This window comes from Grammomys surdaster, unplaced genomic scaffold, assembly GCF_004785775.1.
Source record: "Grammomys surdaster isolate TR1022 unplaced genomic scaffold, NIH_TR_1.0 63, whole genome shotgun sequence".
Taxonomy (NCBI): Eukaryota; Metazoa; Chordata; class Mammalia; order Rodentia; family Muridae; genus Grammomys; species Grammomys surdaster.
In genome coordinates this window covers 29,666,019-29,689,674 of record NW_021604565.1, presented here as the reverse complement: position 1 = coordinate 29,689,674, position 23,656 = coordinate 29,666,019, and the positions used below count along the sequence as shown (strand labels likewise).

General features: G+C 36.5%; 1 protein-coding gene across 2 annotated transcripts in view; it reads right to left on the bottom strand.

Annotated features, from left to right (window-relative positions):
* Colec10 (collectin subfamily member 10) overlaps positions 1-21,880 on the bottom strand; it is a 45,871-nt gene extending 23,991 nt beyond the window's left edge. For both annotated transcript variants that reach the window (XM_028766230.1, XM_028766238.1), the window contains exons 1-2: positions 21,722-21,880; positions 95-166 (exon numbers count right to left, since the gene is read on the bottom strand). In XM_028766230.1, coding sequence (XP_028622063.1) covers positions 95-166; positions 21,722-21,869 — 220 coding nt within the window. In that variant the 5' untranslated portion in view covers positions 21,870-21,880. The remainder of the gene's footprint in view (positions 1-94; positions 167-21,721) is intronic.
* Between the last annotated feature and the right edge of the window lie 1,776 nt (positions 21,881-23,656).

The window sequence follows — 23,656 nt, the reverse complement described above, 5'->3', positions numbered from 1 at the left end:
GAGAGAGAGAGAGAGAGAGAGAGAGAGAGAGAGAGAGAGAGAACACATTGCACAGTTGTAAATTAGACTGGCAATTTCAGACAGGCTAGCCTACCTTTAGGTCCCTGGCGTCCAACTTTGCCATCCTTGCCTTCTTCTCCTGTGTCACCTCTTTCACCATCATCTCCTTTTAAAACAAAGCAAGAGAGAGTAGGTCATCTCAACTAAGGACTAAGTTCACTCTCCCAAGGGGAAGGAGACCATACACAAAATACCATCGTAACTTGGTTGTAACTATGTACTTAGGCCACAAGAACAGCTGAATAGAAAGGATGCCCATTGTAATCATCAGAGCAGCAGTGGTTACCTGCATTGGGCCCACATAAGAGTGACCATCAACAGTCTGTCATGGATGAGAGAGGGGCTCATGGATTCTTGATGCTTATTGCTGAACTCTTGGCTAATTGTAGATGCTAGGCTTTTGGAAGGGGGTCATTGTCTTTACCTTTGAGCACACTGCTGAGCCCACAAGACTCTAATAGATAGTTCCAAACTCATGGTTACCCAGAAGATTTTGGTTAAATTTAGTGGGTCAGAATGCTGGAAATAGAAATGAATGTGGGAAAAAGATTTGTGAGGAGAGGAGAGCGAGAAAGGGGTGGGAAGGAGTTAGATGTTAGGGCATTGTTTCATTGTAGCATCATGTAACCTGTGTCTATGAAATTGTCAAATATCTAATTAGTAAATAAAAAAGGAAGTTGCAGGATATCTTCTCCTCTCAGCATTGGAGAAACCCTGCAATTTGAGGCATGGACTGGGAAGCTAAGAATAGGAGACTAGGAATGACAAAGAGCTGACAAGCAGCTGTATGTGACAATGACTGCCACAGCCGAAGACAAGTGGACCTTAACAACTTATACTGATTGAATGGATGTTTTACTGAACCATGTACTGAAATGGACTATGAGTTGGAAGGCACAGATTATAATATGCTAGTGACTAATAGTTTGAGCAATTCTTTGATAAGTTGCTGATGCAGCTTATTGATTTTGGAGGAAGACAAGTCCAGAGTTGAGTCCCAGTAACTGTTCTGAGAAATATACACATATGGCCATCTTTTCTGAGCCTTACTTCTTTTCATGACAATTAAAATAATTTAAATAATAATATGTGGGCTACTAAGAAGTTTCCATGGACCAATATACACAGAAGACAGGGACACAACTTGTATGTAACTATCATGGCCACTGTTACTCTCTCCCATACTCTGTGTTTCCTTATCATTAGTGTGGGGTATTACTGCCCTCCCTGAGTTGTCCAGTTGTTTTAGAATCAACAACGTAAGAATGCGAATGTGCTTTGGAAATAAAGAGCTTAACACATACCATGTTGTGAGTATATACCCACATTGTCACCATGGCAATCTCAGGACACTGAAAGCATGAAGAATGATGGAAAAGGAGATTGCAGGCTGTGAGATTATCCAAGCATCTAGCTGTTTTATAAGGCTGACTACAGGATCCTTCTGGAGCTGGCTTTAACAAAGATGCCTAAATGATTTCTGTGGTCAGACTAGAGGAGTTGAGTTTGGACTAGATGGTGTTTTCCAGTGCCAGGGGTGTGCTTATTTAGCAAGGTTAATATATGCTGTACACTTGAGCTAAGGACTTTGACATGCTGTTGTGATAATTCCAGAAGGTAGAAACTATTCTCACTCTATTCATAAATTAAAACAAAAGCAAGCAAAAACAAAAACAAAAACAAACTACCAAGATGCTGTGTGGTTACGATACTTCTGAATTATCACAAGACTCTGAGCATCCCAGTGAGAATTCTCCCATGTATGGGAGAATTTTCTACGCTCCTCATATAAATTTGACATATCCACCATAGGCTTCAGTAGCTCCTACCAGATAGTAGATTTTAGGAAACTTGACATTTGTCAAAGTTTTCAGAAAGACAGGAGAAAGTTACCAGGAAAAATAGGACAGTTTGTATTACATTCTAAACAAGGAAGGTAGTAGGAATCATGTTAGTAGTCCAATGACTTAATTCATATAGAATGTATTCCAGAGGTAGAATTTGTGAGACCTGGCTTTACAGTTCTCTGACTGAGCAATTCTGCATACAGGGAGTCTCTTTATCTTTTTGAGTATCGTTCACTCAGTGGTAGAATGGACAAAATAATTTTGTGTGCGTGTGTGTGTGTATGTATGTGCTAGTGCACAGGCACATGAGTATGTGTGTGTGTATGTGTGTGTATGTGTGTATGTGTGTGGGTTTTCTAGAAGATTTATCCTCCGTCTTTTCATCTGTTCTTTCCTTTATTTCCTCATTTTTCACCCAATGTGACATTATATTGAAAATTATTATCTTCTCTACCATTAGAAGACTGAGCTAAATTCTTCTGGTTAACTTTTTATATGTCAGCTCATCTCTGCTTAGAGCTCACATTCAGTCCTCTGAGAGCTGTGAGATAGGCTGCCATCCTAAATAAGCTTTTGTTTGCACACAGAGAATTTAGCACAGCCTAATGCTTGAAATGGGCTGGAACTGGTTATACTTTGTATAAACCGCATGACACTTTACAAATGTTATGATAGTGTTATTAAATATTATGAGGCAAAGTGTCCATTCTACCTGACATGTACTCTATCATTTGATCCCTATGACAACCGTTTAGGAGGATGCTATTCTCAGCTCCATTTTACAGATGAGGGAATGAGGTCAAGCAGAGGTGAGGCCACATCTATCTGGTTACAGCATGTACAATGGCAACATTGGGATTCACATTTTGGGTATTTTCCCTCAAAGCCCATGTTCTGCACAAGTGGAGTGATTTTAAGTGGATTTTTATTCCCGAATTTCTGGGACCTGGATTGTGGATCCGTGCAGTGGGACTAAAGAGACGATTCCTGCTCAATAGAGGGCAAGGTCATAAAGCCACATGGGTGTGAATATTGGTACTATTATTTTTTCCTTTCTTTCCTCCCCTCCCTGGGATCTTTCTTATTCATTTCCAAGCAAGCCTCTCACTGGAGGAGGGAAGGTGAGTGATTCAGTCATTTGCTGCTCCCTGGTGGCTTCTGATGAAAGATCCTGGAGGACAGAAACAGGATTATGGTTCTTGTGACCTATATGGCTGCACCAGCTTGCCTGCTAAAGCTGAAGTAAACAACTTGTGCCTTCAGCTCCTACTCTGGTCCTGGTTATTTAATCTTTGTGAATTACTTTAGTGAGAACAGAAGGGAGACGTGAAAACAATCACTGGAAAGGGGCGCCACATCTCAATGTTGTCTTTTAGTCTCTTTAAAAAAATAGCTACTAACATTTTTTTTTTTAAAAAAAAACAAACTAAGCTGGTTATAATAGATTAATTCTAAGTTTCTAAAAATTATTTGTTGAGTCCCTCTAGGCCATCATCATAGTGTAATTATCTCGCCAGCAGAAAGCCACTATAGCTTACAGTTGACCTCTGGGTTTTTTTTTTTTTTGGTAGGATTTATTTGAAATGAAATAGCTGAACTCAAGTATGTACCATGAATTTAAATGGCGTAAATATGTAAAAGAATGACTATAATCATTTTGGGAATGCTAAGTAAAATCACTGGAAAACGTATCCTTTCTAACATTAATCTTAGAGACAGGAGAGACGTTGTTAGCAAACTCCCTGATCACCTTGAGAACTGGGTGGGGCATGTGGCCTGAGACTCCTTGCAAGGATATAATCTGACCTGAAGGAAGCTCCTCACCCCTCATTAAATTTTGTTTCCAAATTTGCCAATTCCATCTCCTGCTTTGAAGCTTTCAGTAGAAGGATGAGCCTCAGGGATACGGAACCTAACCTGCTCTTTCTCTTCTCCAGGTACTTTGCTGAAAAATGTGATCCTTCTCGGGATTTGCAATTGTTTTCCTCGCTCATGTTTATCTGTTTATCATTCCCTCAGTGTCTTCATTTGCCTTCCCATCTACCCCAAGTTCTGTCAGCTTGATCCCGTCTATACAGCTTTCTATGAGGCACAGGGAGCAGATTTAATTGTTGAAAATTTTCATCTGCATGTTTTTTTACTTCACACTATAAAAATTTTCACATGCTTAAAGATGAAGGACAGATATACCAGTACAAAGATATAGCTATTATCTTATTGTCACTACCTTAACTATCTTTTGCTGATTTTTTTAAACATCCAGTTACAGACATGACAACATATCCTCCCTAAACATGTCAACAAACGTCTAAAGGCTAGGAACAGGCTCCTATGTAAGCACATCACTAGTACAACAATATTGTATTTTATTCAAGTACTTGATAAGATCTGGTTCATAGAACTCTCGTGGTCCCACTTATCATCTGTCTATATGATTATGCTATTACTGTGTTATCTAATAAGAAAAAAAATGAACAAGAAGCCAAAAATTCATTGGAGTTAATCTGAGTTCTTTGAAAACAAATCATGAATGATAACGACATTTTTCTTTTCTGTTGAAAGAACTACTAATAGACTAAAGGGTCTGGGGGAAGGCAATTTCCTACTGATCATTTATAGAAAGCAATAATCCTGAGAATAAACTGATTATGTTCATAGGATCGAATATTACATACCAAGAGTCCCAGCCCCCATCAGATCTCGTACCTACTGCTAGAGTTTAGATAGAGAGAGGACTCCTGTAGTACATATCTTAAAGTCTTGGAAGGTGGTGAAACCTTTAGCTGTTGGGGAGTAGTATGAAGTCCTTCAGTCATTGGGGATATTTTCTTTCATGAGGCTTAGGAATCTAGTCACTATTTCTTCTTTTGCTTCTTATCCATGAACTAAACAGATTGCTTTTCCATTGCCATGTTTGTCACCACTTGTAGCCAAAAGTAATGGGTTTGCTCTAACATTAAGCATTGAAGTAACATTCTGTTACAGTTATGGAAAGTTTATTCTTCCAGGCTTACGGTACAAAAGAACAAGTTGCATGTTAGTTAACTGGGACTCTTGACCTTAAGTAGGAAGGTTGTTCCAGAGAGATATTACAAGATAGATAGCAATGTTTTAAGAATATGTGAGTTTGTATTATCAATTCATGAAAAATTTAAGCATGGACAATGATAATTCAAAATATTGATGAGCTCTGAAATGTCAGTATACAGACTTAGGTATCAGGAAAGAATGGATTCATGCTAGATCCACATGCCTGAGCAACTTGTTCTGGGATCAGTTTCCTTGCCTTGGTTTTGCTCTCCTCTATAACTGGATTGAAGATCCATTGAGGATGCCCGGTGTTTTGCAAAATTGAATATTTAACTGATTTTAATTTTCTGTGTAAAAATAAACAAGCACATTTATCAAAAAATGATGCAATTTGTCAAGGACTCCAGCTTTAGGAAGCATATGTTTATTAACTGCTGGGATACTCATTGAAACATGTACATATAAATGTACATTTATGTTTACATTGGATATACATATGCATATATAAGATAGACTATACATATGCATATGGGATAGGCTCAAACTTTAAATTTCCCAAATAAAAGCTCTTCAATAACATGCTAAATAATGTATAGTTTCACTTCATTAAATCATTGCATTTAATAAATAATTGAATCATAATAATTTTAATAAATAGCTTGTTAAATTATTTAATCAATTATTTAAATTTAAATTAAATCTTATGCTAAACAATTAACTTCTATTCTTTGGAGTTTTTGGTTGAGAATGAAACTACTTTATTATGCAACTACTTGAAGATTATATGTGATTATGGATGATCAAACTTATACTAGAGTCCTTTAATCAAATGTATTCCATTTATAAATATATGTATATATATATTCCCCACCCCGGGATTCTGATAACATGTGAATCTATAAGGAACCACGAATCTCAATTTAAGGATTTTAATTAGAACTTCCAAACTAGAGGAAAATCAATCTATCTTTAGTGGTTTCAGAGAAAATTCTGAACAGTACAAGAAAAACAAGCTTTACACTGTAGTAACTATAGAGGAGACCAAACAAGAAGTGTGAGCCCAGAACAAGTTGGTCAAGCATGCGGCTCTAGCATGGCTCCATTGCTTCCTGATACAGAAGTCTGTAAACTGGCATTCTCTCTTCTGCTCACTGTTTTGGCTTGTGTTCGACTCTTTCACCTGGTAATATAAGTTTCTCAATAATATAATTACTAGACGATGATTAAGACAACAACATTCTTCTCCGTGGCAAGGGCACAGCCGGAAAAAGGCAAAAATCACTGTAACAAATGCTGAAAGAATCTGTTACAGGAGCAGAAAATAGCCACCTGCCTCCATCTGCTCACATCCCCAGATCTCCCTTGATTTTGTTAGGGAAAAGTAGAGAGGGATTCAACAGAGTAGATTTACATATAAGACAGGAGCACAAAAATGAGCCGATATATAGTTTTGTTAGTATATTATAACAAGTGTGTGCTAAATCATTCTCACCAATAAGACTTCATGTGAATTTTTATATTCTGTTGGTGATATGCTCCTGATAGTCTCAGGTCACAGGCCTTCTAGTGCAGGTATGCCTATGTAAGATTTAACACAGAGAATTAATGGTGTTCCCTAAAGGGTATTCCTCCAGCACCTCATAGCTTCCTACTATAAGATGACATCGCAATATTGGATAGATATAAAATGACATACAGTCTTCATTGCATTCCTAGTACTTGGCACCAAATCTGAGCTGCTGTAGATACCTGCTCAATAAATGTTCTTGAAATGAAAGGAGTAACATCCCTACAGACATGCTGGATAAATGTGAACTTAATGACAACACAGTCAAATGAATCTGTGATTGATGGGAATGTCATTCCCCATACTGACTGATTAATGAATTGGCCTCAGTCTGTGGTAACAACCTGTAAAATAATAAGGCAGCCTAGGAAAATACACAGTACAGTACTCCTGCTCCTGCCCTGCAGTGGTTTTGTTTCTTCCTCTAATTTATTTTTTCTCCCAATCTTTCCATCATGCTGAAATATCCCAGACTCAACAGTCAAGCTGGTTTGGAGAATGTATCCATCCTCAGGCCTACCTTCACTCTTACTTTTTCTTATTTTCTATCTTTCTCTTTTCTTTTGTTCTTGTTATCTTTATCTTACCTATTCCATCTTCAGGACCCAATTCTTGCCCATTGTAGATAATTCCTAAATGGTCTTGTGATGCTTAACTAATTGATGCATCCAATACAACTAGAATAATTTCTGTTCAGCAAACTGTTGAAATGCCAGTTTATGTGATTCTAAACTTTGCTTTATCAAACTATCTTGCAAATAAATCTTAAAAATCGTATTTTCACTGTTATATCCACTTTCAAAATGTTCTAGCAGTTTCTGTAAGATAAGACTACAGTTAGTCTAGTATATGGCCTTTCAGATTGTCATCAAGGGAATTCTTCCATCTTATTTTATGGTCTTTAGTTGTAGAATCTCTTCTTTACCAAGTCATTTGTTTCCTGATCATCAAAATGTCCCTGAGCTCTTGCTGTCACTGAATGGCACATACATTTTCTGTGTGAAATTCATCCACATAAAGGAGAAAACAAAAGTCATAAAATATAGGTTAGACATAATGACATGGTAAGAGTTTGAAATAAATATACATAAATTTATGAAGATTATAATCAAATAAATGGCAAAATAAAAAGTGACTAATTGACATAAGAAATAAGTAATTGTTATAATATACAAAGAACTTAGAAAAATTTCTTTCAGAAAGACAATGAATGATTTTAAAAGATTATGCAAAGGTTTAAGTAACAAATAACAAATACTTGATGAGAAATGCAGTATATATATATATATATATGTGTGTGTGTGTATGTATATGTGTGTGTATGTACATATCATATATCATATACCAGATATTGTATCAATATTGTATATTATATATTCCTCTATAAATATCTAAGCTATATTTTATAACAGATCCAAAGAAGACATAAATAGGGTGTTGAAGTTTCTCATTCATCACTCTTGACAACAGAAATACATCTAGAAAATAATTGGAAATAAGATTAAAGTGCATGTACTAAAGAAGTACAAAACCTACAGGTCTACAATCCTGGCTGCTCTGGAGGCAAATAGAGGGAGATTGAAATTTTAAAGGATTCCTAGGCTTCATAGTGAGTTAAAGGTTAGCTTGAGCAACTTAGTAAGACCCTATAAAAGACAGGCAAGATGGGTCATTGATTCAAGGCATCTGCTGCTAAGCTTCGGGATCGCAGTAGCATCCCCTAAACATGGAATGTGAAAGGAGAGAGCCATGTGACATCAGAAAGTTGTCCTTTGACCTCCACACATGGAATGGGTATATATGTAAATAAGTAAATAAATAAATTAATGCAAAATAAATAATAGTTTAAAGCAAACAAGGGGAGCTGAATATATAGTTAGATAGTAGAGTGCATGCCTGGCATGTACTAGGTTGAGTCTCTAGTATTAAAAAAGAAGAAATATAATAAAATAGAAAAATATGATACCCTAGTTTAATTCAAGGAACTTCTTTTATAGACATAATTAAATATACATACAAAAATGTTTGGAATAAAAAAATCAGAAACTGCAAACACCTGAAAGTGTGTCATTATGACAGTGGTTGAAACAATGATTAACATTACAGTTAATTTCAAATACTAAACAGTTCTATGCTGATAATAAAAATGATGGGTTAGAGAGGATGATCTTAATCCTAGTATTACGTCTCCTAGGGTGTACAGTATGGCACACTATTTAGAAGAAGAAACATAAGTGGAAAAAAATCTATAGAAAAGACCCAGTGAGAGAAATGGACCCAGAAATAGAAGGAAGCAGAACAGGGAAAGCTTACTTAGCTTCTCTTTATACAGATTTACTTCAAAATTCTCTCACAATAGAAAACTTTGCCAAGACTTAGGAAAAGGAGCTGCATCTTTCCCCTTCTTTTGTTAATCCTACCTATACATTCTGTCTTAAGTTAATTCCTTCATTATCCAAGCTTGTTGATGAACTTATTTCCTTGATAATGAACCATCTGGTTCCTTGTTACTACTTTTTAATTGATACCTTGACATATTATTTAAACAATGAACCTGTATTTGACTTCATATTATTGTCCACTACTCAATTTGACATTATTTTCTTAAACACTTGGATATCAAGTGAAATTTGCAGCATGAATTTTACTTATGTATCCATTGTTGTGTTTGTGCTTGGTTAGCTATCTAGATCTGTGTTTGGCTCATTGGAATTGAAGACTGTATTAAGGAAAACCTGATCTGTGCCTAAGACTTTGGTGGAGAATTTCTGAACAACGTCTTTCAATGCTGTCTAACAAGTAAACCCATGTAAATATCAGTGACTCTGGAGTTAGGATACTGTCCCGTAGATCTATGAGCCATAGATGAGTTCAGTGCAGTTGATTTCCTTTCTAAGGATCCCTCCTAGCCCTATACTTGTATTTCTTGCTATACTTCTAGAATCAAAACAAAAGGACATTGGATAATATGCTGTGATAGGACAGATTGAGGTGACTCAGTAGATAGACACAGAAACTCTGTGATTCTGGACATTAGCAGTACTTACACTCACATGTTCAGAATTAAAATATTAGAGAATCAAATAAGGAACAACATGAAACTGCATGCTGGGTGTAGTATGGTCAATAGTATCACAATGGTATTTTCTTACCTCATAAAGACACAGTAAGAAAAATACTATAAAAATTATCAATCTGGGAGTTCATCTTTTTTCCTCCATTTTACTTTCCTTGAAAATAGATTTTTTTCATATAATATATTCTGATTACAATTTCTCCTCCATTGACTCCTCCTAGATCCTTTCCATCTTCTCACCCATCTAAATCCATAGCATTTCTGTCTCTCCTTAGAAAACAAACAGGCCACTCCAGCCAGGAAGCAGGTAGGCTAACTGCAGATCTTCCCCTTTCTCTTCATTCCCTCAAATCCAATCCCCCAGTCCCATCCCCTCATTTCTACAGCAGACCACTTTCTGTGGCCTCCCATTCTTCTCTGCCTACTTCTACACTAGACCACACAGATCTTCCTCTCCAAATTTCCTTTGTTACATTTATTGCTATATCCCAAGTCCCAACTCCAGTAGATATTTTCTGGAAACACACAGCACACTGGTGGCAGTGAAGCAGGTAGGTTTTCTGCATATTTTCACATCTCCTTCCATTTCTTCAACTTCATTCCCCGAGTCTCATCCCCATATCTGTAGCAAAACACCAGTTGAAGATTCTCTTCTCTGACCCCATTTCCAGGGGACTAAGTGGAACCCAACGGAATACCTGCTTTCCTCCCTCAGTGAATCTTAGGCCCTGCCCCCAGCACATCTGCATTATTGGCAACTCTGCATACCTAACACCACATTTTACTTGGAACCTCCAATGATCATATCTATCAGGATTCCAGAACAATTTTCTTCCAGACACCACATAGCCACAACTTTCTCCTAAGAACCAGAGAGGGTGACAGAAAACAAGGAACAAAACACAGACAAAAAGAAAAAAAAAGAGGACAAGAACAAATATCAGCACCTTGAATTATACTCTCTCTAAACCCAGATGACTAGATGCTAGCATAAAAACACAATCAACAATCAACAACAGCTAGGAATATCATAGAGTTTCTTAAAGAGGAAGTGAATAAAACAGCCTAAAATGTGTAAGAAAAATTTAATCAACAAATAAGAGTCAAACCATGGGAAATTGGGAAATGAAAAATTTAGAAACTCAAACAGGAACCTCAGAGGCAAGCCTCACCAAAGAATACAAAAGAGAATCTCAGCCATTGATGATAAGATAGAATAAATAGATACCTTAGTCAGAGAATGTTAAATTTAAAAAATTCCCCCTGTATAACATCTAAGAACTGAGACACTATGAAAAGACCAAATCCAAGAATAATAGGTATGGAGGAAGGTGAAGAAACCCAAGTTAAAGGCATAGAAAATATTTTCAACAAATTTATAGAAGAACATTTCCCTAACTTAGAGAAGGATGTGTCTTTCAAAATACAAGAATCATACAGAAATCCAAATATACTGGGATAGAAAACCAGTCAAATAAATCAAAACAATAAATGGACAGAACAAAGAATCATAAAAGCTGCAAGGAAAAAAAGATCAAGTAACATATAAAGATGGACTCAGAATAACACAAGAATTCTTAATATAGAATCTAAAACCAGAAGGGACTGGACATATGTTAAACAGACCATAATAGAGCACAGATGACAGCCCAGACTACTGTACACAGAAAACCTTTCAATAACAACAGATGGAGAAAATATGATTTTATCAATTTCATGATAAAACCAAATGTAAACAATATCTATGTATAAATTCTATTCTATAAAAGTCACTAGAAAGAAAACACCAACCTAAAGAAGTTAACCACACTTAAGAAACACAGATAATGACTAATCGCATACCAGTAAATCAAAAGAGGAAAAACACATGCACATACCATCATCAGCACCACCATCACCACCACTACCACCACCACCACCACCACCACCACCACCACCACCACAAACAAAACAAAACAAAACAAAACAAAACAAAACAAAACAAAACAAAACAAGAGGAGTCAACAAATTATGATATATCTCAACATCAGTGGACTCAATCCCATCCCCTAATAAAGAAGACAAACTACCAGAATAGATGTCAAATCATAGTCTATCCTTCTGCTGAATCCAAGAAACACACCTTAAAAATCAAGTATGGGTATCACCTCAAAGTAAATGATAGAAAAAATTATTTTAAACACATGGACATAAAGGGCAAGCTGGTACAATCATTTTAATCTGTGACAAAATATACTTCAAGCCAAAACTAATCAGAAGAGAGAAGGAAGGACACTACACACTTATCAAAGGAAAGATCCAGCAAAAAGTTGGTTTAATTCTTAATAACTGTGAAGGAAAAGGACGCTAGTTCATAAAATATCTTTTAAAACCCAAAACTTCTGCAGCCTGAATCACATATTAATCTTTAAACATTCGTAGTGAGAGATTTCAGTACCCAGTCCTTGCCAATAGACAGTCCATTCAGACAAAAACATAACAGTAATTCTGGAGCTAACTGACCTTATAAAACAAATGGGACTAATAGATATTTACAGAACATTTCACACAAACACAAAATAATTTACCTTCTCAGCATCTCATGGAACTTTCTTCAAAACTCATCACATACACAAAGCAAGTCTCAATAAATATTTCAAAATTAAAATAACACTGTGCAACCTATCTGACTACCACAGATTAAAACTGGATATTGACAACATCAGAAAGCTTACAAACTAGTGAAAACTAAACAACTCTCTACTCAGTGAAAACTGGGCCAAAATAAAAATGAAGAAAGAAATTAAAGACTACCTAGTATGGAAAGAAACCAAATAAAAAACATAACCAAGTTTATAAAAATGATGAAGGATAAAATGTTCTAAGAGCTCCTAGCACTAAGTACCTACATAAAATATCAGTGATCTCATACTAGTATGCTGAAAACATATCTGAAACCCAAAGAGTAAAAGGAAGTAATCATACCTAAAAACAGTAGATGGCAAGAGAAAGAAGGTCAAACTCAGGTCTGAAAATATTTTCAAAGAGGAAGTAAAAGAAAGAGAGAGAGAGAGAGAGAGAAACAAAAAATACAAAGAATCAATGAAACCGAGAGTTGATGCTTTAAGAAAATTGATAAAATTAATTAAAAGGTGCAGAAAGATTATCCACAAAATTAGAAACGGAAAGAGAACATAACACAGGCACTGAGATGAAATCCAGAGACCTATGAGGGCATTTTATGTCCTTGAGCAAATGTACTCCACCACACTGGAAAATTAAAAAAAAAATGTATAGTTTCATCAACATATACCACTTACCAAAGTTAGATCAAGATCAGATAAGCAATTGAAGCAGACCTATAACCCTTTGTGAAATAGAAGCCGTTATTTAAAGTCTCATAAGCAAAAAACCAACCAATCAAAACAACAACAAAATCAAAGGAACAAATATACATACATACATACATACATACATACATACATACATACATACAAACAACAACAAAGTCCCCAAAACCAACCAACAAACAAACCAACAACAACAAAAAATTCAAAACAAAAAAACTCCATGGTCAGATAGTTTAAGTGCAGAATATATCAGACTTTCAAAGAAGAGTTAATGCCAATATTTTCCAAATTGTTTCACAAAATAGAAACACGGAATATTGCCCAATTAGTTTTATGAGAATGCAGTTACCCTGACGCCAAGGCCACATAAAATTTAGTAAAGAGATTTACAGAATTACCAATTTCCTTTGTGAGAATTGATGCAAAAATTACCAACAGAATCCAAGAACACACCAAAAAGATCACCCACTATGATCAAGTAGGCTTCATTCCAGCTGATAAACACTTTCAACAAAATAGCTGGATAAAAATTTAACTCAAAGAAACCTAGTAGCCCTTTTATATACAAATTACAGACAGAAAAGGAGATCAAGTAAATAGCACCTTTTATAATTATCTCAAAAAAATCTATCCTGTGGTAACTCTTACCAAGCACGTGAAAGATTTGTATGATAAAAACTTTAAGACTTTAGAGAAAGAAATCAAAGAAGATATCAGAAGGTAGAAAGATCTCCCATGCTCATGCATAGCAAAAATGGCCATTTACCCAAAAGCAGTCTAGAGATGCAATGCAGTCTCCATTGAAATTCAAACATAGTTCATCAGAAACATGCAAAACAAAAATCCTTTGAGAATTTCCCTTACACCTGCCAGAATGACAAAGACCAATAAAGCTAATGACAAATCCTGCTGGTGAGGATGTGAAATACGAAGCACGAACCCATTCCTCATGGGAATATGAACCTGTCCACCCTCTATGGAAATTAGTGTGGCAGTCCTCAGAATGATGAGAATCTATCTACTTCAAGATCCAGCTATTTTACTCTTGAATGTAAAGCCAAAGTATGCTTCATCCTACCACAGAGACACTTGCTCAACATTGTTCAAGGATGCTCTATTCATAATAGCTAGATATTGGAAACAAGCTAGATGTCATTTTAACAGGAAAAAGGATAAAGAAATATGTGGTACATTTCCAAAATGGAATATTACTCATATGATAAAAGAGATACAATTATGAAATTTGTAATTAAGTGGATGAAACTAGAATAAAAATCATTCTGAATGAGGTAATTTACATGTAGAAAGACAAATATGGTATTTGTTTGCTTATATGTGGATGTTAGCTTTTAAGTCTTCGACAAGCAAAGCTACAGCGGATGCTAATCTTAATCTGGAAAAGGAAATCTCATCTTAGGTATCCTTCAATACAGGAAAATAGATCATGTTCCCTGCTTTATGACTTCCCTAGCTGAGCACTGGCTTTGCCACACAATCTTTGAAAGACTGCCTGCCTTGCTCCTTGAGGAATAAACAGAACAATAAGACAACACTGATAAATTAATATTTCCAGACCTCCATTTTCTGAGAGGACTTTCAGTTTGGCCTCCCACATATTGCTATGTCCACCTCATTACATCCCGAGTTTGCAGAGACATATGAGTCTCATATCTTTCATTGGCTTGTCCTTAGGTGGTCCAGAAGATATAGTCCAATGACATAGAGGTGACTTTAAGTTTAGTCTCTGAATGGTATTGTTTTCCTTAGATAGAGGTTCATTTTAGAACAGCGAAAACACCACTACTGAAAATATTGTTTTACTTCATCAAATACTGCTTCTTACTATGTCATCACTTTGTCTCACAACAAATAAATGAATCTGAAAGAGCACGAGTGCAAGATGTAATAGGTGGTACTTGGTCAATGAAGTTGACATCAGTGGTCTGTCTAATCTTCCTTATTCAGGCAGAGATAGTTCTTCTGTGTGACATGATTCAATTAATACAGTACAAGTGATGCTTATACAAGCAATAGGTCATGGTATTAAGGAGGGAGAATAAGTCATATTTTATTTCTCTTTTAAACAATTGCCCATAGTCGTTCTGTGGAACCATAAAGAAAAGCATTGCCTGAGTTTTCTTCTCTTTGAAACAAGGGCTGTTATCCCCATACATGTCAGCAGCACTAAAAATGAAATAATGGATGAGCCTTTTTGTAAACTCTAAAGTGATGTGCAAATAATTTGCTAAAAAGATACTAGCATTGTCAAGTGGCCACTAGAGACCTGAAATGATGCTTACAGAGTTCTCAAATCAAGCACAATCACAGTAAATAATCCCCCAATATTAAATTATTTAGATGACATTTCACATGACTATCTGGAGTTCAGACTTTTACTCCATGTATTTGCAATCTATTCCTAAAAGAACACAGATAGCTATGAAATATAATTTAGAAGACTTTTATTATATGATAGGTGATTGCAAATCAAATAATCTGGTGCATAAAAGCAGGCAGACTCATTAGGGAATGAAATGGCATGGGCTGTGATGGTTGATAAAAGCATTTTAAAAGAGGTACCAGGTTATTCAAGAGGAGTTTCATAGGCTAAATAGAGAAAAATAAGAGAGATAAGTTGTCTGACCTATGCTTCCCAACAATGGCTGGAGGACAGCAGAATGTGTTGCCCAGGGTGAACAATAGCTGATGCAGTGCTTCATGAAAGAGGAAGAGGAGGAGGAGGAGGAGGAGGGGGAGGAGGAGGAGGGGGAGGAGGAGGAAGAAGAAGAAGAAGAAGAAGAAGAAGGGGAAAAGAGGAGGAGGAAAAGGAGGAAGAGTAGGAGGAACAAAAATGCAAGAACCAGTCTGATTCTCCCTTGGAATTTGCTAAACCTTTTATGTGGTAATATTTACAGAATCCCTGAGGCTATATCAAATATTATACTAAGTCTTTCATGTGGCTCAACTCTTTCTTCCTCACAGTGACACTATGACATAATTAGAGAATTCTCTTTCCCATGTTGCAAGTGAGAAAAACCATGATTTGATATTGTTTACCCTGAAGCTCATTTAATCCCATTACAAGCCCACTATTATTCCCACTTTAGGAATAAATTATGGTAAGTCCACGAGGAAAATAAAGAAAGGGGAAAATACAAGTGAATGAAAAGTGGAGTCTTGGGATTGTGTGCCATGGAAGACTGAACATGAGTTTGAAGTGGAACTAGAAGCTAATAAGAAGTTCCAAAAGGGGGCAGGGAGTTGTGGTCTTTCCTAGGTGGAGATGCATTTGTAAAGCCAAGCCAATTTATGAATAAATTTTTGAATGAAAGTGAAGAGAAAGCAAGCTTATGGTGACCAGTAAGAGCACTAGAAGGGGGCAGAAGAAATAATGATAGCTGAATTACATGCTAGACTTGTTTAGGTTTTAAAATAAGCTTTTAATGCATGTTTTTAAAGTTGAGGGCTTCAAAAGTTTATGGCAGCAAGGCTAATTATATACATATATGTATACATATTATTATATATACATGTATAATGTATATGTATATATGTACACATTATACAAGTATATATAATAATATGTATATTACATATTATATATACATGTATAGTATGTACATGTATATGTACACATATATGTATATATGTATATTATACACATATAATATGTATGCATATAATACACAATATATAATTATTGAAGGTCTCAAATTTAAAATCATATATATATATATATATATATATATATATATATATATATATATTCAAAGCCAACAAGTTTTATCAGTATGCAAGAGACTGTTGCTATGGTCTCAATCAGAGATTTGTACATACACAAATAGTTACATAAGAGAATTGGGGAGAGATACAGACTAAGGATTATGCCTTTACTAAAATGAGACAAATGATTTTTAAAAATCACTATCTTTCACTACCTCTGATTCATGGTTACACTTCGTTCAATGAGGGTTTTATACTTTCCCTCCTAACCTAGCTTTGAAATGTTATCTTGGCATCTACTCAAACGAAATGGGGAGAGGGAAGTGGTCCCAAACACACTCAACGTGGAATCCAAAAGTTAAAGAAGCAAAGCTACTTGCTCATATGCTCTGTGAAAGTCACTTGCAAAGACCAGACAGCTTAACATGTCGAGATGACCTCATCACTGTGATCCTATGCCGTGTTATACATTGATCTCTTTTTCTAATGCTAACTTGTCAAACCAAACAACCAATGCACAGACTGGTGGAACATGGATAATGAAACAGGATGGATGAAAAGGTCCAGGTTCTTAGCTCTACGGCCACCAATGCCAGTGAGACTGGCACAGCATTACTTTGCCTAACTAGACCTCAAATTCACAAAATTGGGCTCAGATCAAATGATCATTGAGGGTTGCCTGGCAAGTGATATACATCTAACCTAAGGATGTGAGAGATTCAGATCCTCTTGGGAGTATCCAACTTTATATAAGAGAAAATGACAGGAACCCCTCTACTTACTGGAGGTTGAGAATTATTTGGGGAAATAACCAAAACTGCATCAATTCTGCAATGTCAAATAATAAAGACGATGATCAAATATATGTCCCTTTTCTATTTAATCACTTTTTCAAGAAGAGCTTACTCCTTTCCGTTGGGGTGATCTTCACCCATCTTCCCTCACAGCATGGCCTCTATGAGTAAAAAGATACCTGGGACACACATATGCCATACACGTATTGGCTTGTGTTCAGATGTGTTCCCTCGTCTCTCCATGTGTGAGTTTCACAGGGACCAGTGAAAGTTTTAAGTAAAACCCAATCAGTTAATATCTGGCTCCATACAATACTACATCACACTCAGCATGGTTTGAGGGCCATGCTCTGGCAAGCTAGAGCATTTAGCAGGTTGATTGCAAAAGAGAATACAAATGGAGCTGTGCTGAACCCAAGTCCAGTGTGCCCTTTTCCAGCTCAGTGGCATCACACTAGCGACTCTAACTCTGAACCTCAGTTTCTTTATATGGCCAATGGGAATTAAATACCTTTTGAGAGATTTATTGAGACAATTAAAGGGGACCATGGTGGCAAAGTACTTATATAGCTTCAAATGATAATACTTTATTTAACATGTGTTGCTAGAGTAAAACAATGCTTACTTCCAAATAAATGAAGCACCAGCTTTAATGATTAATGAGACCATATGCATCATGTTAACATACTTTAAATGTCTACCAATGGACTGAAGTGATTTGCGGTCAATGTCCTCTGATAATGAACAAGCAGTTATTATCATCAGAAGGTAGCCAGTGACTGTATTTTTAAATGTAACATATGACAACTATAAACTAAAGTATGTCATGGAATGACTATACCTAGACAAGAGAGCAAACAAGTTCAAGAATAACTGTAGCTCAAATGGATCTTGGGGGCTCTATTTGATCTTTCTAAAGATTATTTCCTCATGCATATGCTTAGGGATATTGATAATAGATATGGATCCTGTGAAAATTAAACAGGACTGTGTATTCAAATGCTACTTTGAGTTTGCCAAGCATCTTCCAAATACCCCTAACTGATTTAAAAGTCTTCAAAATTTTTCTTAATTTTTTCTCACCCATGTTGTTTACAGCTAAAACCACCAGAGGTCAGACTTTCACATAAGTTGCTAAAAGAGACTGCAGTGGGAGGGATTTAAAAAATGAAAAAAGAGCATTTTCTGCTAAGTAGTATAAAATAAACGTTTCAGGAATAAAAAGAAATATACTGGGTACTTGAAAGAAGTCTTGGTAACTAGAACGCTTAACACAAAAATTGTTACTTGGTGCATGTGAGAGGCAGGCAAAAGAAAGATAAGCCAAATTTGTTAAATACGCATTTGTGATATTGGTACAAGATTAATTTATGGTGATACTTATATCTTCAAAATAAGAAATATATATCATGAAGGTCAAGTTTTCAAATAAAGAAGCCGAACCCCGAGTAGATCAAATAGAATCTAGACTTTTTCCTCTGGTAGGATGCAATTCAGAAATGATGCTGAAAAACATGCCTGTCTATTGAACAGCGTATTCTATAACTGGATAGCATTATTGGTCTTCATCTGCAGGTCTGAATAATTTATTTGGTTCCAGCTCTCCCGAACAAATTTAGAGTTACGTTCCTTTAATTGTCTGTTTCTCAGAGAATCTGGAAATTTCTGATCACAGTATTGCCGTGCTGGTAAACATGTAAATGTAATGACTATCCATGGGGGAAAGATACTGAAGAAAAAACTATCATTTGGCCCCTTAAAAATCTCTCCTTGGCCATCAAGCTATATTTCCCCCTTGCGAAGGGTGCAATACTTAGACCTGCCTTCTTGGAACTGGGAAGGGCCTATTGTAGTTCTTACAAGGAATGAGATATGGTTTATAGTCCATAGAAGGTCCCATGTGCATCAGCCTCTAATGCTGTGCCTAGGACAGAGGAAAGGCATCAGTACACATGCTAAGGCTGCTGCACTGTGAGGACAGTTCACGAAGATCCAAGTCAACTAGGATCTCATCCAGAGCTCGCAATCCTTTCGCAAGCTTGCTACCTAGAGACAAGTCCTAAGACAGGACCCTTATCTTACCTTCAAACCAACGTCATCTGACTTGGTGCCTAGGACTCGGTGCCTAGAACTTGGGAAGTATTCAGTACCTTCCAGAATCATGGAACCTCTTCACTGAGAAGGGAACTTAGAGCGTCTCTGGTGCAAAGGCCACCACACTCCACAAGAGGAAACCATATCCTCATCTGTAAGATGTGAGGTTCTGAAACTCCGTGTTCCCGAAACACTCACTCTCTTAGCTCCTCCTTCAAGGTATGCTTACAGTTCTATCCTCCCACATCAGTTTAGTATTTGCCCACAGTTCTCTGTGGGCTCAGGAAGAGAGTTAAGCTTCCAAAATTCAAAACTGTACTTGAATTTATAATGAGAATACTCTACCTTTGCACTAGGTGAAGACATGACTAAAGAAACTCATGGATGCTACTGGTTCTCAATAAACACTATTATAGGTCGAAGTGATAAAATGAAATAAAGTTGTTTACTTTTTTTCTTATAAAGACTTGTATTGTATGATAAATTGATTCAGTGTCTGCAGGTAGACGAGAGTCATCCTGAACTTAAAATTCCCCTGCTTCAACCTCCTGAATGCTGTGGTACTTGGCTGATTTAGCAAAAATTTAAGATTTTTTTACTACATATTGCATGTGGTCTTTGGGAAGCCAGAATTAATGTATGCTTTTCTTAAGCTCATTCTGCAGAATTGTCCCTGTCAATACAATTTCTGTTGTCATCTGGCCTGCAGTATCATGCCTTGGCCTCAACTCAATACCTTTTCAGAAAACCTACACAAAACAATTTATCTCTTTATTGCCATGACACTAATATATTGTTTGTTGTACTACTGTGCCTAAGATGGGGACTGCCAGTAAATAGTCAATGTCTAGTTGAATTGCAAGGGACATAGCTGTTAGATGGGAATGTGTTATGTTTAGGGTATTTAACAGCTTCTTGTATATTCTTATTCTGCTGTGAAAATTGTAGCTTTTCTTCAAGGGGGAAAAAAAACCCTCAGCTAGATTCTCTCAGTTGCACAACTGAGGAAACCTTCAATATCCAGTCTTCAGAACACCACAGGGAAAACATAATTTCCTTGTATTCTGTGAGAAGTCCAGTAATAGATTTAAGTAAATACTATTTCTAACCAAAACTTTCCTCTCTGAACATTTGCCCTTGCATTATTCATTTATTCACCAAGGAAATGCTTTGGAAGCCCCGAGGTCTTACTGTGACTCCCTCCATTTATTTTATGGTATCAAAGGTTAGAAGCTGGATTCCAATCACAGGAGAAAATTAATTCAATGATTAAGAAAAATGCACTTTAAGCAATACACATTTAAATAACTGACAAGCATCGAGACATGTTTCTTTCCTTTCTTTCTTTCTTCTTTTAAATCCTTCTTTTTCCTACTTGAGATTTTAAACAGCTACGATTCTTTCCCCCAGTAGCCTCAGGAAGCATAGCATGAATTACTAATAGGAGAGAACCAATCTGCAGTACAGCGACCACTTTCAGAACAAAAGGGTAAGAGCTGACATAAGGAAAACAGATTTATTTAAAACTGCATGCCCACCACCAAGATTCCCCTGTTCTCCCCAGGCCCCAAGCACAAAAATACCAACAACAACCAGTGCTAGAAGGATATTGGGACCTTAGACCTTGACTCTACTTGCGGGGTGGGGGGAAGCAATATTTTATTCTCTAGCTGAAGGCAGTTGACCTCAGAGGTTCCACTTTCAAATTAAAAAAAAATTCATTTGTAAACTATTCTCGATTTTTAGTTAAAAAATAATACCCACAGGAACTTAGAATCGCATTAATTACAAAATTGTACTCCAGGAAAAAATTATTTTTGACCTTCTAGCTAAATTTCTGTTTAGAATCAGTGTGAGTGAGTGAAGAGCAGAAGGATGGTAGCTCTGGAATGAAGGAAAGTGGTCTAATGGAAAAGGTTGTGAATCCTCACTTCCATCTAAATTCAATAGAAGAGTGTCTCAAGGTCCCCAGAGGATGACATCAGACTTATATTCTAGGATTCCACCCTTTTCCATCTTCTCTAATCTACCACCAAGGGAAGCCTATAGTAAATAACTAGTAGTCCACTGATTTCCAAAATAGGCAGGAAGTCAGAGGAAACTAGGAAGGATGGGAAGAGAAGTCACACAGCAGCTAGGGTGGATTTGAGGTGAGGAAAGAGATCCTATATATTGTATGAAATTTAAGGTTTCTTCCTCACCTTTAGGTCCTGGTGAAATTGTATGTGTGGCACAGACTTCTGCAGCAGATCGACTATCAATATCCAGACCCAGACTCTGAAAGTGCAAAAGAAAGAGCAGCAACAGGATGAATTGGTTGCTTCGAAGCAGAAGTCTAAAGCCATTCATGACTGTGTTTCTTCAACAGAGGGTCTCCAAGACACACGAAATAAACAGCATTATTTTTTTAAAAGTAAAACCTACTACAGAGGAAAAAAAAAAAGAGGTATCTGGAAAGTACATTCCAGAAATGGCTGCAAAGACAAGCAAGAAGACACTCCCTTGGTTGTTTATTTTCTCAGGATCCCAAATGAACCATACATTGTCCAGACTGTTTCTTTTCAAATGACAACAGTTTATTGAAAATTATCTCTAAACTAAACACTCGGATATGCAGGTCAGTGGAAACCTCCCCATAAGCAGAGAGAATAGAGCTGACTGGTACTTAGACCTCCAGCTGGCTACTTAGTTTGCATTGAGTTTAAATATCGCATTCCAGGAGTGTTGGGGAGGTTGTGACCTGAGACTTCTGCACATTTTGTAAACATTATGTGTGGCTTTGAGTTTCTCATAATGTGGTGCTTTTTACTGAATTTGACAGTTGATCACAGATGTTCTTAATATTTTCTATGGCATACCTCTTTCTACTGAGAGCATAAATTACCCTGAGAGTAAGCTCCAAATGAATGAATTTTTCTGGAAGTCAATCTGGCAATAAGTATGAAAGCTATTAAAAATGCATATAATTATGGCCGGGTACTTGCCCTTCTAGCACACTATCTCAAGGAAATAACATAAAATGAAGACGGCTTTATTTGGAAAAATGGGACAAGATAGGAAAGGACATGATTTGTCTATCTCCATAGTAATAGCTTACAAGTTATTGTAGAATACAAATGTGTGAGAATGATGCTTGTAGCAAGTTCTTTACTTACTTGTGGAGAAAGTGTCCAATAATTTTTCTTAAACAGCAGATGATTTTTATATTGACTATATGGATTTAATGCAGACATGTAGACATTATGGTGATTGAGGTCTCTGTATTTCTCTATGTATCTCTTCTCATGTAAGTGTGTGTTTCACTATGAACAGTCTAGATTTGATTGTAATTTACTAGAAAATTAGAATCAATCATTTACATTTACATCATATTCTTTTTAAATTTTGTGTTTCTCTGTCTATCTCCCTCTAACTTCCTTTTCTTTCTCCCTCTTCTATTCTTTCCTTCTCCATCCTCCCTCTTCCTCTCCCTCTTCTTCTCCATCTTCCTCTCTCTCCTCCCTCTCCTTCCTCCCTCTCCCTCCACTCTCTCCCCCCTCTCTCTTTCTCTCTCTCTTGTGTGTACACATGGATACAGGTATGAGCATAAGCAAGCATGTGTGCATGTGGAAGCAAGAAGTCAACATTAGGTATCAAGTGCTCTCTACCTTACTTTTGAGATAATGTTTTACTGTACCTAAAACTGGTCAATTTGGCTATGGTAGGCAGCTAGGAAGCTCCTAGGTCCCACTATTTTCACAACTGAGTACCTGGGCTTACAGGTGATGAGATGCCACTGTTCCCAGCATTTGTTTTTACAGGGGTGTTCGGTGTCCAACCCAAGTACTCATGCTTTTATGGAAAGCATTTAGACCAACTGATTTATCTCCACAGGTTCTTAGATCCTTTATTACTGAAGTATTATATTGACATGTGTACTAACTAAAGATGGATAAAAGGCGTTTTGAATCCATTCCTCAGTTTGGGAATGAAAGTCCTTACAGGTATGACTGAGAGCTAGTCCTTAAGAGACACCGTTACAAGTAATAGCCAACCTAAAAAAAGAAAAAAAAAAGCTGTGTGTATGCCAGTGCTGAAATAACAAAATACCCAAAATTAGGTGCTTAAGCAACAGAAATTTGTACTGAAGTGTTTTC